The 15,882-nt window shown below is 40.8% G+C and overlaps 1 protein-coding gene across 3 annotated transcripts in view; it reads left to right on the top strand.

Annotated features, from left to right (window-relative positions):
- The first annotated feature begins 2,036 nt into the window (after positions 1 to 2,036).
- Positions 2,037 to 15,882, top strand: part of SEPTIN7 (septin 7) — a 108,712-nt gene continuing 94,866 nt past the window's right edge. Inside the window, exons 1-2 of one of the 3 annotated variants that reach the window (XM_007446119.1) lie at positions 2,037 to 2,268; positions 3,807 to 3,808. In XM_007446119.1, coding sequence (XP_007446181.1) covers positions 2,208 to 2,268; positions 3,807 to 3,808 — 63 coding nt within the window. In that variant the 5' untranslated portion in view covers positions 2,037 to 2,207. The remainder of the gene's footprint in view (positions 2,269 to 3,806; positions 3,809 to 15,882) is intronic. The other 2 variants (XM_007446118.1, XM_007446120.1) reach the window with 2 other exon arrangements.

Here is a 15,882-nt window from a genome sequence, read left to right as displayed (position 1 = left end):
AGATTTTATTAAACAATAATAGTATTCAGAATAATTTTATATTTTAAAATAATCTGTGCATAGGTAACATTTATTAAGCATATACTATGGACTGGGCACATCTAACTCTCACAAAAACTCCATTAGATAAGTATTACTCCCATTTATAGATGAGGAAACTGGATCACAGAAACGTTAAGAAAGTTGTCCTTGGGCATTTGCCTAGAAAATGGTAGAGGTGGGATGTGAATCCACGCAGTTTGACTCCAGAGGCCACACATTTAAATTCTCTGCTGCACTGCCTTCTTCAAAGAAGAAATTTAACAAAATTTTCCAAGTAAAGGGCTCCTGTGAAGTTTCAGAAATTTAACACAATGATTGGTTGAGCAGACAAATTGTAACACACTTTATGAGCAATTTAGTAACAATGGAGACTTCAGAAACAGTATCAAGAATAAGCTGTTTCCTTAGATAAAACTTCCATTAAAAATTTACTTGGAAACTTTTCAAGTATACAGAGGAGTGCAGACAATAGTTACAATTTAACACTCATGTATCCTCCACCTACCTTTAATGTTTTGTCACATTTTCTGCAAATTTTTTTTGGTAGAAAATGAAACATTCTATGAGGTGAACCCGGTTACATTCCCTTCTCCTCCTCTCTGGCACTAACCGCTACTCTGAATTTGGTATCGATCATTTCCTTACATGATTTTCACAGTTTGATCTCACAGTTTCTTGTTTTTAAACTTTTATTTATTTATGGTATAACATATACATCTATCTGTAAGTTGCTTTTTTCTCAATTTCTGTTAATGAACTCTAAATTAATATTACTAATAGTTTTAGTTCATTAATTTCCATCTTTTAGCATTCTGTGTACGTCAATTTGTCCAATAATGTAACTTGTTCATCCATTCTCCCGTAAGTGGACATTTAAATTGTTTCACTAATATAAGCAATGCTGCTATGAACATTCTTGTGCGAGCTCATAACTACATATGTATATATTCCATAACATGCAGTTTAACAGGAAAGATAATACGTGTGCATGAACTATACAAACGAAGACAGCGATTAGTTTTTATGAAAGGTACAAAAGATCACGGGTTGTTCTGAGCAATACGAGGCTACTTTCACTAGAATATATTTAGGGACGGCTCCAACGACCAAGCGACATTCACTGCTAATTAACAGTACGAGACCACACATTTTAACCCTTAATTACTCTTTAACTGATACCCAATAGTTTCACGTGTGTCCATTCAGTTTCTCAACTAGAGTGTGAGCGCCAGGAGGACCGAACCGGGCACCAACAGGCTGAGCCAATACGAGTGTGACCGTGGAGAATCCGCAGTGGAAGCTGCAGCAGCCGACCTGCTGGCTGTGCCAGGCCACCGGAAAGTGACAGCGCGAGAGCAATGTCGGGCCAACCAGGGCCTAATCTCACTTTTCACTCCTAAAGTCAAAGAAGCTGAGGAAACAGGGACGGTGGGGGCACAGACACCTGCATCAAAGTGTCTCTGCACTTAACTCACAATGCCGCCAGGTCAGTAGCTAGGAGCGGAAGCGTGGACGCGGCCCCTGCCCAGAGCGTAGCCCCCCAGTCTGGCCTCTTCGCCTTACGCCAATTTCGTAAGGAGGCGCAGAGGGCAACCCCGAGACTCCCCCAGCTCCAAAACCTGACGTGAATTTGCGCGGGGCTGCACCGACGGCGGCCATCTTTGATTCGGGCAAAACCACACCCTCGCACTCCACCGGCCACTCCCTCTCAGCGTCCCCAGGGTTTGCACCCACAAACGTAAGGCGTTAACCTTGGAGTGCTCAAGAAACACGCATAGAGGCCTGACTATCCATGACCCCGGAGGTGCCAAATGCCGCCAATTTTAACATGGCAGTTAAACCCGAGCAGCAAAGGAGAGCTGACGCCAATGAAGTCATGCTCGAAAATCGAGCAAGTCGGCGGGGCAGTGGTGAAATAATCTCGCGAGATCGAAGCCCGCCTCCGCTCGGCCCGGAAGCCTCGACTGAGGGGGCAGAGGGGCTGAGGGGCGGAGGGGTGGAGGAGGGAGCAGGAGTCGGGCGAGAGTCAGTGGAGGAGTACGCCTGCTGTCGCCTGCGTAAGCGAAGCAGCGACGCCGGGCGGCTACGCCGCGGAATCGGCGTAGGCGGCTTTGGAGAATCCGCGGGCTACGCTGCGCCCGGGCTGGTCGCGGAGGGGGGAGGGGATGTCGGTCAGTGCGAGATCCGCTGCTGCTGAGGAGAGGAGCGTCAACAGCAGCACCATGGGTGAGTCTCAGCTCTGGGCCGTCCCGACTCGGGTCGGCGGCTCGGGACGCGGAGGGGCTCTGCGGCCCCCTGACCTGGCGTGGGGAACGCCCTGAGGCGAGGCGGGGGGCTGCGGCGAAGGGAGGTGGGGTGGGGGCGACGGCGGGCCCGGGGTGCGGCGGCGGCGGTGGCGGGCCCGGGGGGAGGGGGGGCGGCGGCAGTGACAGTTTGAATTGAATGTGAGGAGAGCCGAGGCGGCGGCATTTCCTGTGTCGCGGCGGGCGGGCCTGGGGAGCCGGGAGACGTGAGCCGCGAGACCTGAGCCGCGGCCTCCGCCGCCGCGGCCCGAGCAGCCCAAGCGGGGTCGCCTTCGCCGGGCCAGCCGGCTCCACGGCCCTGCTTCCTTTCGTCGGCGGACGCAGAACGCGCGGCGGAGCTCCTCTCGTGGGGAGTGGGCCTGGCGAGGAGGGTGGGGATGTGTGTCCGCGCCCGGGTGAGGGTGCTGTGTGGGCCGGCCCCGGGAGGGCGGCGGCGGGGAGGGAGGAAGAAGGATGCACCAGACTGAAGCTGCGGTGGAGGCGGCGGCTGCAGCGGCTCCAGCGGCTCCAGCGACTGTGGCACCTCCTGGCTCCCCCTTCCCGCCTCTGAGGCTTCCTTTCCCCAGGCGCGGCCCCGAAGGCCGGTGGATGGCGGGCAAGGCTTGAGCAAGGAGGATAAGGAGCCTGGTTTGGGCTTAATTTTTAATAAAAAGGGAAAAGAGAATATTTAGGAAGGGCGCCCTCCCGAGGAGCGGAAGGGGTGGGAAGGGTCTCTGGAAAAGGGAGGGAGTTGGAGATTCGGACTGGTGATGTTTAAGGAAATTAATTTTTGAAAATAGTTTAGTATTCTCATTTATTCTCTTAAGAAGGCCTTTCATTTCCTTTCCTCCTCCACGTATTGGAAAAAGAACAAGGCCATTTCATTCACATTTTCCACTCCCAAGTTCCATTTCATACTGTGCATAGCAGGAAGTAAGCAATTGAGATTTTTCTAACATTTCCATTTGCTAAGTTATATTTTGAGAGTACACTTTTCAAATCTGGGTTTTTATAGTGCAGGGAAAGAACTTGTAAGGTCAGGTGTTTGCTTAGATACAGAGATAATTTATTCTTGAGACTTATATTGTTATAGTTCAACTTAACGATTTCTTTTCGCGTTGTTATTTTGTTGAAATGGAAGGATATCTTCCTTGGTGCACTTGATAATCTAAATGAGCAGATAATCTAGATTCAAAAGCATTTTACTCGTTTTACGTTTTTATGTACATGCAGATGATGAGTATGGTCAGCCCCCCACCCCCCAAGTTTATAAGCAAGTTGAGGAAACTTTTTAGGCATTAAGTGTACAGGTATGGATGAACTTTATGAAATATCCTGATAGGCTAAAGGATAGTGCCTTAGCAGGATACAAACAATTAAGAAGCTAGTTAAATGCTCCTTGGATCCCTTATTCCTCCAAATAGCAGGGGAAGGAGCATGGCGTTGGGGGGCGGTCAGGAAACAATCTTTCATCCCACCCAGCTGTTCAGTGGGTGGGGCTAGAGAAGATTGGGTTGACTGGAGCTATGAAATAAATGTGGAAGCTACATAGATGGTTTGTATGGTAGCATTGTGTACTTCTGTGTTGGGACAACATGATGGAGCCAGGTCTTCTCAGTACAGTTATTAAAAATATCACATGCACTCTGAGGCTCACAGAATTGAAGTCCATAACTGAGAAATGTATTTTGTGTTTATGTCAAGTAGATTTTAATTTACAGAAAGAATATTATAATTGTGGAAATCAAGAAATGTTTGGTTTCTGGTTTTGATTTGGAGATAAGGTATTCAATACATAACTGCATGAAAGGTAAATTATGTAACAAATACATATGTTACCTATAGATTATGTTTCAGAAGTTTGTTATGAAATTGATTCTTTGGATTTGTGTATTTCCCCATAGAAATAATCTTAAATAAGTACATGACAGGACTTCTGAGCTGGTGTGAGACAAGGTGGGACCCCTGGCAGACTTTAGAGCAATTGTCGAGAATTAAAAATGACAACACACACACACACACACACACACACACACACACACACACACACACACACACACACACACACACACACACACACGGAGGAGAAGGAGTTAGATTTCCAGTTCTCAATAATGGGGAGTGGTCAGATGAGTAGACCAGTTGGAGTGAAGATAGTGGTAGAGCAAGTTGGTTTCAGACTTGTAAATTGATGGTATGCATATTCACTATAGACTCTATTCTGGGATTTGCCGATAGAGCATTGTTATCTAATTAAATTACCAGCTGAGAACATTTTTCACATTCTGAGCTAATAAGCTGTCTTCAGTTTTTGATTAGAGGTTGAACATTTTTATTTTAACTTTAACATTTATGCATTTTACTAAATTTTGAGACAAAACTAACTTTTGTATTTTTCTATACAAAGTTTGGACTGTAAATGATATAAGGTTTATTGTACAATGGAACTGATGTAGAAAAAAATGTGTTTTTGAGGAGTAGAATTTTAAGGTAGCATGATTATGGGTTAGGCTTGCCAGATGACAGCATACTGTTAAATGTAGACTGTTGGTCTCTACAGCAGTGTCTTGCAAATTGCAGGATGAGACCAATTAGTGGGTCTTGAAATCAATTTTGTGGATTTCTTCCAATAGTTTTTAAAAAGTAGGAAAGAAATTAAAAAATAGCAGTACATTGCACTTGCTAAAAATTTGGGGGGGGATTAAATTTTGTTTTATAAGTATTGTGGGATATAACTTTTTGAAATTAAGAATTGTGATCAAAAAAGTTTATAAAAACACTTGGGGGATGTGCAGTATGGATGGGTCAGGTCGAATGTCTTTAAACTTTATGGTAGAGGTTGGAGGTCTTAGCGTGAGGAGGGAACACTACATGCTGTTAAGTCTATGTGGCTTTTTCTTATATTTGATTAATTTATTCTATACTTTATGTAGCTAGTGTGGTTAGAGAATCTGGGGCCTACTTCTCCTTGAGCAGAGGTCATCTGCCAAAGTCAGAAAGCAGGGTTGATAGTATTATGTCGTTAAATATGTCATTAAATATTATGTCTCTGCTCTTGACCTCGAGGAGAAAAAAAATTTTTTTGTCTTGTCCTTTTGCATCATTGAAGATCAAGAGAGCCAAATTTTGAGCAAGAGCCTGGGGAAAAGGGGCCAAGAAGGCAGCTTGGTTTGCATTCAGTGTTGAAGGCCTTAGGTGAGACGCACAAAAGGTCATTGTGATTCATACCTTGTGCAGTCTAGCTCTGCAGAGGTAGGGATTACACATAGGGGTTTGAATTCAAAGTATTAATAATAACAGAAATATAGTGTAATGACTAAGAAAAAGTACTTTGGTGTCAGACAGACATGAGGTCAAATCCTGGTTTTGCCACTTACTAGATGTATCAGTCACGATAGGTTAGGTTAATGCTTCTCAAACTGATGAAGAACCTTTTTTCTTCTTTCTTTAAATTTCTAATTCACTGTTGACTGACAAAATTGTAAAATAGAAATTACTGCAAATTTTTTAGTAATGAAGATGGAATTAAAAATGCAAAAATAAAAGCCCCAGTTTTTAAAGATCCAATAGACATAAAATTATTCTGGCATAAAAATTTCCATTTCTATGTTCTCTATTTTTGTACTTCTCTGGTGTAAACCAGCAAACAATCAGACTGGCTCCCTGGTGCACAGACCACACTTTGAATAGCACTGGGTTAGACCATGCTGCAGTAGCAAATAGCCCTAAAAGTCTTAGTGGGAGTAGCTTAAAGATGAGGTCTTGCCTGTCATGCTGAAGTTTATGTACTTTATTTTAAGCAAATGTTTTTTTAACTTCAAAAGTACTTGAAGACTGAGAAGGGTACATAAAGATCCCCTAAGGTTGGGGAGTAAAGCCTGATCCTGCTTACATTATTTTGAAGTTTATCTTAGGTATTCATGTGACATTTATTTTAGGTAATCATATGACATTTGCATTTTATCTATATTTGTTTGACTTATATACAATATAAAGATGATCCCCACTCCTTCTTCCCCACCAATCTGGAAGTAAAAATTGGCTTGCCTGAAGATGTAATATGTTAATTCTGTTGTTTTGTTTACCTCTGGGGCCACAACCAAGTACTTTTGGTAGCTTCATTTGAGGGGAGGCTCAGGTCACAGTTTCTCAAACTGGGCACTAGTGCAGTTTGGAGTTTTAGAATTCTTTGAGGGGCTGTCTTGTGCATTGTACAATGGTTATTGGCATCCCTGGATGCCAGTAGCACTGGATGCCAGTAGCACTCCCCCTCCCTAGTGGTGACACTGAAAAAAAAAATGTCTGCAGACATTGCCAAATGTCACCTGGGGTGGCCAGATTTAGAACCATCACACTAGGTGATGGAGAACCATTGAAGGATTGTAGCAGATGGAGAAGAAAAGAAGTCTTTCTTAACCATCTAGTCTATAATTCTTCCTCCTAGAACTCCTACCACTTAAAACTTAGTATTTCTCAAACTTGGGAATCAGAATCACCTAGGTAGCTTGTGTGTTTGTGTAAATTTATCATTTAATTCATGAAGTTTTGTAAAACTTGATCGGTAATTACTGGATATACAACATTATGGTAGGTCAGTATTTTCCAAAATATAACTGATGAACCTCATGCATGGGGGTCATCCAGGACCTCTTGTTAGAAATGCAGATTAACTGGTTCTCACCACAGACCCAGTGATTCATAGCCACTGAGAGGGGCCCAGGAGTCTGCATTTCTAAATGCTTTCCAAATTATTAAGTAATTCTATTGAGGTATAGCTTTCATACAATAAAATGCACAGGTTTTTTTTTTAATCATGTTTTCTTTAATCTTCAGATACTGTGATTATGTTGTGGCAGAATGATGACAGATAATTACATAAGGTCAGCAAACATGGTAAAATGCACAGATTTTAAGTGTTCAATGAATTTTGACAAATATATACACCTTGTAGCTTTTATTTCAAGCAAGACACGGAACATTTACGTCACTCCAGAGTTCCTTGTGTCCCTGTACAGTTATCCTCCTAATGCTCCAGGTATCTACTGATCTGGTTTCTAGTATCTATAGATTCGTTTTTTTTTTTTTAAACAGCTTTATTGAGATATAATCCATCTACAGTTGACTCAATTAGATTGGTTTTTCTGGGTAGCTTTTTAAAGTTTTCTCCCCCTAACTTCTTCATTGTAAAAGATTTGAAATGTGAAGAGTGATTTTTGTACATACAAACAACAACCATATATCCCTCCTGCCCCCACCCATGATAGCATCAGATACACATTTCTTTCTCATCTTTTAATTTTTTTCTACTTAGTGTATCTTAGATTATTTTATATCGGTACATGAAGAGCATTCTTATTATATAGCTGCATAGGTCCATAATATGGATAGGCTATAATTTATTTAACATGTCCCCTTCTGATAGACATTTATTTCCAATACTTTGCTATTATAAACCTTGACGTGATGAGTAACCTGGGACGTTGATCATTTCACATGTGTTAGCATCTCAGAGCTTTTGAACTCTTTGACACAAGACATTATCAGTTAAAGTGGTAGTGTTGATGTTAAGTCATTACCAGCTGGGATTTCAAGACTCAAGTTCATTTATTTAACAAATATATATCTTGTGCCTGCTGTATGCTGGACACTGGGGAAACTGAGTAAAATGCTGTGACTTTAGAAACAGAAGTCATTGTAATTGAGAGCTTAGGTTCTGGACTCAGACCTGGATTCACATCTTTAAAGCTTAACTGAACTTTGGACAAGTAACAGCTTTTCTCTTTCCTTCTCTGTAGAGTGGGGATCATAAAGTTATTGGAGAATTAAATGAGAAAATACATGTCAAGTTCTTAGCCCGGCATGTAACAAACACTCAGGTGTTAGCTTAAAAAAGTTATCAAACTAAATGGCAATTACTTTTCAGCCTCCATTGTAAGTTTCTTAAAGTCAAGGACTGTATTTTGTTCACTTTTGTATTCCCAACCTGACATTTACATAGTAAATCATTTGTGGTATGATTTAAAGGTATGTAGAATGTACAGTGGAAGTACAGAGTGGGATACCTTTTCCAAACTAGAAAAAAGTGAATCTTCAAAGATGGGTAAGAATGATTAGGCAGAAGAGGAAGGATACTTATTCTAGGCTGAGAAATCATGGTAGTGTAGGGTATGAGGCTAGAGAGATAAGTATAGATCTGGTGTGCTGTGCTGAGGATTTAAAAAAATCTTTATTGAAGGATTTTAAAAGAAGAGTGGTAACTATGAGCATTGTGATAATTCCAGTAGGGATAGATAAAGTACCAAGGTGGGGCTATCCAATGGAGGGTGGTTAACTTAGCAGCCCTAAGACTGAAAGCTAGAGGACAGAATTAGGGCAGTGGCAAAAGGTATGAAGTGTAGGGGATGCTTGTGAGGTTAAGTAGTACGTGAGGAGATGTAGGTAGTGAGTAGTGAATCCATAGTATCTGAGCTTTCTGGCTTGAGTGAATGGGTGGTGAGTAGATATCATTTCTTGAAAGGGGTAATTTAAAACATGAAATCAAGAGGACTGCAGGACAGGTGAGTGAACATGTCTGGTACAGTCTCAATACTAGGAGAGACATCTAGGATGGAAAATAAGCATTATAAGGTTTTTGTAAATTTATTCATTTGTGCTTTGCATTTTTATGTTTAGTAATTGAATCTGCTATATTGAACAAAAGCTGTACTCTAGTTTGGTCAGTAAATTTTTTGGTACTGTTTTTTTAAGACTTGGTATTTTTGGTTTGGTGAGTAGAGTTGAAGGAAATTGAAATAAAGTGATTTGTGTGAAATTTATGTGTTCTTCACAGTTAGACAGACTGAGGTGACCAATTTCTTACTTTTTTAAAAAATAAATTTATTTATTTATTTAGGCTGTGTTGGGTCTTCGTTGCTGCATGCGGGCTGTCTCTAGTTGTGGCGAGCAGGGGCTACTCTTTGTTGCGTTGCGTGGGCTTCTCATTGCGGTGGCTTCTCTCCTTGTGGAGCACAGGCTCCAGGTGCGTGGGCTTCAGTAGTTGTGGCTCTCAGGCTCCAGAATGCAGGCTCAGTAGTTGTGGCACACGGGCTTAGTTGTTCTGCATCATGTGGGATCTTCCCGGACCAGGCATTGAACCTGTGTCCCCTGCATTGGCAGGCGGATTCTTAACCAATGTGCCACCAGGGAAGTCCCACCGATTTCTTGAGTAGTACTAAAATGTTTAGTTATTAAAATTTTTTTACTGGTACATTACAAAGCAGTAGGTGTTTCAGACTTTCTTGCTAATGTTTCTTTATATGAGTGACGTTTTGTATCCTTATACAAATTGTCCATTCAGACTAATCAGAGTTCTTTGTTTCTTGAGGAAGATTTTGGTATATATTGTCAATCAGTTTTAGAGAATACTAGAAATATTTTGAGTGAGATAATTATTTGTATAAGAGGAGGCAAATCTTCATAGCAATTTTATCTTGGTGCTTTCTGTGTATACTATTAAAATAACTAGGGTACTCCCTCATTTGTTACATGTAGCATTCTGGGGTCTGTACAAGGAAAATTTTTTCAGTAACTAGTATACCTTCAAGCATAACATTTTAAACCATTTTTAATTTTAAAAAGTTTAATAGATATTCTTATTTCCTTTTACGATTAATTTAAACAGATAAACCAGGTGGGGAAAAAAGCCATTAAATTATTTCAATCACTGAAGTTTGATTTGTGTTTTCTTAATTACATTTTTTTTTAATGATTGTAATTAGTCGTATATTTGTGGTTAGTGGTTCTTAACACTGGTTAGGCATTGGAAATACTTCCAATGCTTAATACACTTGGAGGCTCATTAATTCACTAGGTGTGCGGTGGGGTTCAGAAATACGCATTTTAAGTATTTTAGGTAATTCTGATGAATAGCCAGGGTTGATAACCTCTGACCTGAATTATATATTATGAGGTAATATATGTAAAAGTACTCTGTAAACTCTTAAATTTTATACAAAAGCAAGGTATTATTCACTTAATATTTAATAATATTTTTTGGTGTATTCATCTATAGGTTATTTTAAGTATGTATATGGTGTTCCAATGTTGATATCCTAATTATCTAGCCATTTTATTGTTTTGAGACATTTAGTAGTTTCAGTATTTTAGAATTTACTATAAAGAGTATTTTATTTATTTATTTTAAAATTTATTTAATTTATTTTTGGCTGTGTTGGGTCTCTGTTGTGTGCACGGGCTTTCTCTAGTTGCGGTGAGTGGGGGCTGCTCTTTGTCGTGGTGTACAGGCTTCTCATTGAGGTGGCTTCTCTTGTTGTGGCGCATGGTCTCTAGGTGTGTGGGCTTCAGTAGTTGTGTCCCAGGGGCTCTAGCGCGCAGGCTCAGTAGTTGTGGCACACAGGCTTAGTGGCTCTGTGGCATGTGGGATCTTCCCGGACCAGTGATTGACCCCGTGTCCCCTGCATTGGCAGGCAGATTCTTAACCACTGTGCCACCAGGGAAGCCCCTATAAATAGTATTTTAAGAAGTATCTTTAGGGCTTCCTTGGTGGCGGAGTGGTTAAGAATCTGCCTGCCAGTGCAGGAGACATGGGTTCGAGCCCTGGTCCGGGAAGATCCCACATGCCGCGGAGCAGCTAGGCCCATGCACCCCACTACTGAGCCTGCACCCTAGAGCCCGTGAGCCACACTACTGAGCCCGCATGCCACAACTGCTGAAGCCCGCGTGCCTAGAGCCTGTGCTCTGCAGCAAGAGAAGCCACCACCATGAGAAGCCCGCGCATCGCAATGAAGAGTAGCCCCTACTCGCTGCAACTAGAGAAGGCCCGTGTGCAGCAACAAAGACCCAACGCAGCCAAAAATAAATAAATAAAATAAATAAATTTATTTTTTAAAAAAAGAAGTATCTTTAAACCTCTTCTGCTTTCCCTAGTTATTTTCCCAGGTCCTTTGTTAGTTTAGTATCTTAAATTTGTTTTTAATTTATATTTCTTATATTACTGGAGAGAGATTTTTGTTATGTATAATCCAGTTAGCTTCCCTACTTTCATTAGAATATACTGAACTTGTTAAAGGCACTATCAGGAATATTTGGTTTTGTGCTGTGACTTATAATATGGGTCTATTAAATAATGCAGTATGAGAGTCGCTTTTGTTTTTAAATTATACATAGTTTTTCACATTTTTCTGTTCTCATGGATGTCTTCTGTCCTTGAAGTTTGTAGCTATCCAGTTTGCTGTTACAAATCTTTGTGTTTTAGCTGCTCAGTCTTTATTTCCTGGTTCATTTCTTTTTAAAAAATCTAATTAATTAATTAATCTTTGGCTGTGTTGGGTCTTCGTTGCTGTGCATGGGCTTTCTCTAGTTGTGGTAAGTGGGGGCTACTCTTCGTTGTGGTACGTGGGCTTCTCACTGCGGTGGCTTCTCTTTGTTGCAGAGCATGGGCTGTAGGCGCGCGGGCTTCAGTAGTTGCAGCACACGGGCTCAGTAGTTGTGGCTCACGGGCTCTAGAGCACAGGCTCAGTAGTTGTGGCACACAGGTTTAGTTGCTCCACAGCATGTGGGATCTTCCTGGACCAGGGCTCAAACCCGTGTCCCCTGCATTGGCAGGAGGATTCCTAACCACTGCGCCACCAGGGAAGTCCCTGGTTCATTTCTTTACTGAAGTTCTGCTATCTGTTAAGTATTGGGTTAGATTTCCATTTCTAATTCCCAGCTATATTCTGTACAGTATATTCTGACATGCTGAGTGAAGAGGAAATTAAGTAGAAATGATTCCTGTTTTATGGATATATAAAATAATGTGCAAATAGAAAACAACCATGAAAACCAAAATATGTATTCATTGTATAATTTGCAAAACCAGAGTTGCTCTGAGTACAAATTGTAGTCTGTTTTCTGATTACTGAGAAGGGCAAATTGAGTAGACGTGAGAACTTGGCATGAAAGGATTAAATTAGTGATCTTAGATAGAACTATAGTCAGTCCTGTCTGGTGTTTTGTATTAGAATATCAAAATTGATCTAATACAGAAAAGTAGGAGTTACTTAACCAGGTGATTAATTCAGCTGTGAGCCTAAAAGATAACTAGAATAACTTATCTGGCAAACCAAAAATACTTGTTTGTGTTTGACCATGGTGCTGTGCTGTTAAAAAGATAATTATATAGATGTAGTTCCTTTTTTGTTTTTTGTTTTTTTTACTGTTTTGAAATTTTCGAATAATTGTAGACTTGCTGAAAAGTTGTAGCCCCTATCTTTTTGAAAGTTAAATATTTGGTGAACATGGAGGAAGTGCAGAAGTAATACCAAAAACATGCATATACAGTGTGTTATTATGAGATAAATGCACCATCAACATTAGTACTAGCCAGGAGCAAGGGAAAAGGGAGAAGTTTTATGCTTGATGGAGACATCTTTTATTTAAAACTGTGTTGAAAGTTTCTGGATAGGGCTGGGAGATGCCGTTGCTTTTTAATTGAAGGATGGGTGTTGTTTGGTTTTTGTTTGTTTGTTTGTTTATTTATTTATTTATGGCTGTGTTGGGTCTTGGTTGCTGCACACCGGCTTTCTCTAATTGTGGCAAGCGGGGGCTACTCTTCGTTGTGGTGCACGGGCTTCTCATCGCGGTGGCTTGTTGCAGAGCACGGGCTGTAGGCTTGTGGACTTAAGTAGTTGCAGCCCCGGAGGCTCAGTAGTTGCGGCACACAGGCCCTAAGGCGCTTGGGCTTGTAGGCTCTGGAACGCAGGCTCAGTAGTTATGGCACACAGGCTTAGTTGCTCTGCGGCATGTGGGATCTTCCTAAACCAGGGCTTGAACCCGTGTCCCCTGCATTGACAGGTGGATTCTTAACCATTGTGCCACCAGGGAAGTCCCAGGATAGTGTTCTTATTCACTAGTGGATTCCATTTAACAAATTAGAATCTAACTAAGGTGAACAATACCTCTTTTCCTAATGAGTAGTTTCCTCATTGGTCTTAACTGCTTTCAGACTCTTCTCACTTCATTTAATGAATCTTTGTAAGATTATTGTACTAGAACACCACTTTCATAAAATAATCGGCCTGTTGTAGAACTTTAAATATCTTTCAGTTATAGTACAGGCTTCTAAGGTTTTTGTTAAAAAAACAAAACAAACAAACAAAACCAAAACCTTATTTCCTGGGCCCTACCAGCAACATTCTAATTCCCTGCTTCTAGACTAGGGCCCAGGTATTTGTTTTTATCAAGCTTCCCAGATGCTTCTGATTATAGCCAAGTTTGGAAATCATTTAACTGCAAGATAAAAGCCCAGAGGCCTTAATAATAGCTGTTGTGTGTTGCACAACCACTGTAACAACTGTCTTTTTTTTTTTTTAATGGGGGAAATAACATTTCAATTATTTATTTAATTTTGGCTGCGTTGGGTCTTCGTTGCTGCGCACAGGCTTTCTCTGGTTGCAGCAAGTGGGGTCTACTCTTTGTTGCAGTGCATGGGCTTCTCATTGCAGTGGCTTCTCTTGTTGTGGAGCACAGGCTCTAGGCGCACGGGCTTCAGTAGTTGTGGCATGTGGGCTCAGTAGTTGTGGCTCATGGGCTTTAGAGGGCAGGCTCAGTAGTTGTGGTGCATGAGCTTAGTTGCTCTGCGGCATGTGGGATCCTCCCAGGCCAGGGATTGAACCCATGCCCCCTGCATTGGCTGGTGGATTCCTAACCACTGTGCCACCATGGAAGTCCCACAACTGTCGTTTTTTGTGCTTGTTGTATCTGAAGTGCCAAATATTTCAAGTATTTCTTACATATTTTGTAATAACCTCATAGATATGTTATCCCAGTCTAAAGCTCAGAAAGGTTATGTAGCTTATCCACACAGAGCATAGCTTTAAGTTACAGCAGGTGCTAGAATTCAGATTTCTAACTATATTTATACAGTGGTCCCCCCTTATCTGTGGAGGATATGTTCCAAGATCCCCAGTGGATGCTTGAAACCACAGATGGTACCAAAACCTATATATATACTGTTTTTCCTATACATACATACCTATGATAAAGTTTAATTTGTAAGTTAGGCGTAGTAAGAGATGGTCAACAATAGCTAATAATAAAGGAGAACACTTGTTACAATATACTGTAATAAAAGCTATAAAAATGTGGTGTTTTTCTTAATCAACTTCTTCAACTCTGCCAGAAATGTGACAGTGGCTTCTTCATTGGCAGACTCAGCCTCTCCAGTAATTTTTATATTTTTCAGTCCAAATCTATTCTTGAATCTGTGTAACCATCTCGTATATGTAGTAAATGGCTTGGTGTCACTCGTTTTAGGGGATCCCTTGCTTGCTAAGTTTTCATATAGGCTCTATGCTTTCTGGCGTGACATGTTGCCCTCGGAACACACTTTATGTTGATGCCTTCCACCCACAAGTTTAACGCCTTTTCCATCCTAACTAAGCATTTATTATACACTGTGGCTGTAACTTTGCAGTTTGAGGTGCATCAGCAAAACTAGCACAAATTTCTTTTTCCTCCTGTATTTCACGGGTAGAAGATTCCTTCTTACTATAGATCTTAGCAACCTCAGCATACAATTCTTTTTTTCCTTATTACATCAAGATGTTCACCTTTTCACTTAAAGGAAGTACTTTACAAAATCTTCTCTTTGGCATATCTGAATTGCCAGCATCGCAACTCTCGTGCTTTGGGGCCATTATTAAGTAAAATTATGAAGTAAGGGTTCCTTGAACACAAGCACGGCAATACCACAACAGGCGATCTGATGAACAGAGAAGGCTACTAAGTGACTAACAGGCAGGATACACTGGACAAAAGGATGAATCATGTCATGGGCTGGACAGAGCAGGAAAGCACTGGAAGGTGTGAGATTTCATCATAGTACTCAGAACTGCACACAATTTAAAACTGATGAATTACTTGTTTCTGGAATTTTCCAGTTAATATTTTTGGACCCCAGTTGACAGCTGGTAACTAAAACCTCAGAAAGCAAAACTTGAGATAAAAGGGGACTACTGTACTGCCCTATGATTCTCTAATATGTTTTTTCATTAAAAACTTAGGAAGTCATTTTAGGGTCTCTGCTTGGCTTTTTCTTCCATTCAGATCAAATTATGTTTTGTATTCTTGCTTTGCTTATGCTGTTCTTACCTACCTTGAAGTTGCATTCATCCATTAATGAAGGAGGCCCAGCTCAAAACTACTCATTCGGGAAACTACCCAACTGAGTCTTTGATCCTTTCCTTGCCTTGAACTCCTTTAAGACTACTCTCTTAGTAGGTAACAGCATTGTCAGTGTTTAAAAATGTATTATCAGTTATTTATGCTTAATATTACAAATATTGTTGGGGTAGTGTTGCAGTATTGTGATGGGTGGCATGCTTTTTTGAGCCTTCCACTGATCTTTACTATATATAGTACTGATCTTGAGTAGAATGTTGTTTTTATAATGAAATATGTTAAAGACCTTGGTTATGGAAAAAAGTAGAATTTGCTGTTTTGAGATATCAGATTACTTTGGTTGCTTCAGTAGCTAAACAAGGCAGGATTTTCAAATCTTTTGTTGTAGAGTAAATTT

The sequence above is a fragment of the Lipotes vexillifer genome, unplaced genomic scaffold, assembly GCF_000442215.2.
Source record: "Lipotes vexillifer unplaced genomic scaffold, Lipotes_vexillifer_v1.1 scaffold822, whole genome shotgun sequence".
Classification (NCBI taxonomy): Eukaryota; Metazoa; Chordata; class Mammalia; order Artiodactyla; family Lipotidae; genus Lipotes; species Lipotes vexillifer.
This window is presented reverse-complemented; position numbering and strand designations above follow the sequence as displayed.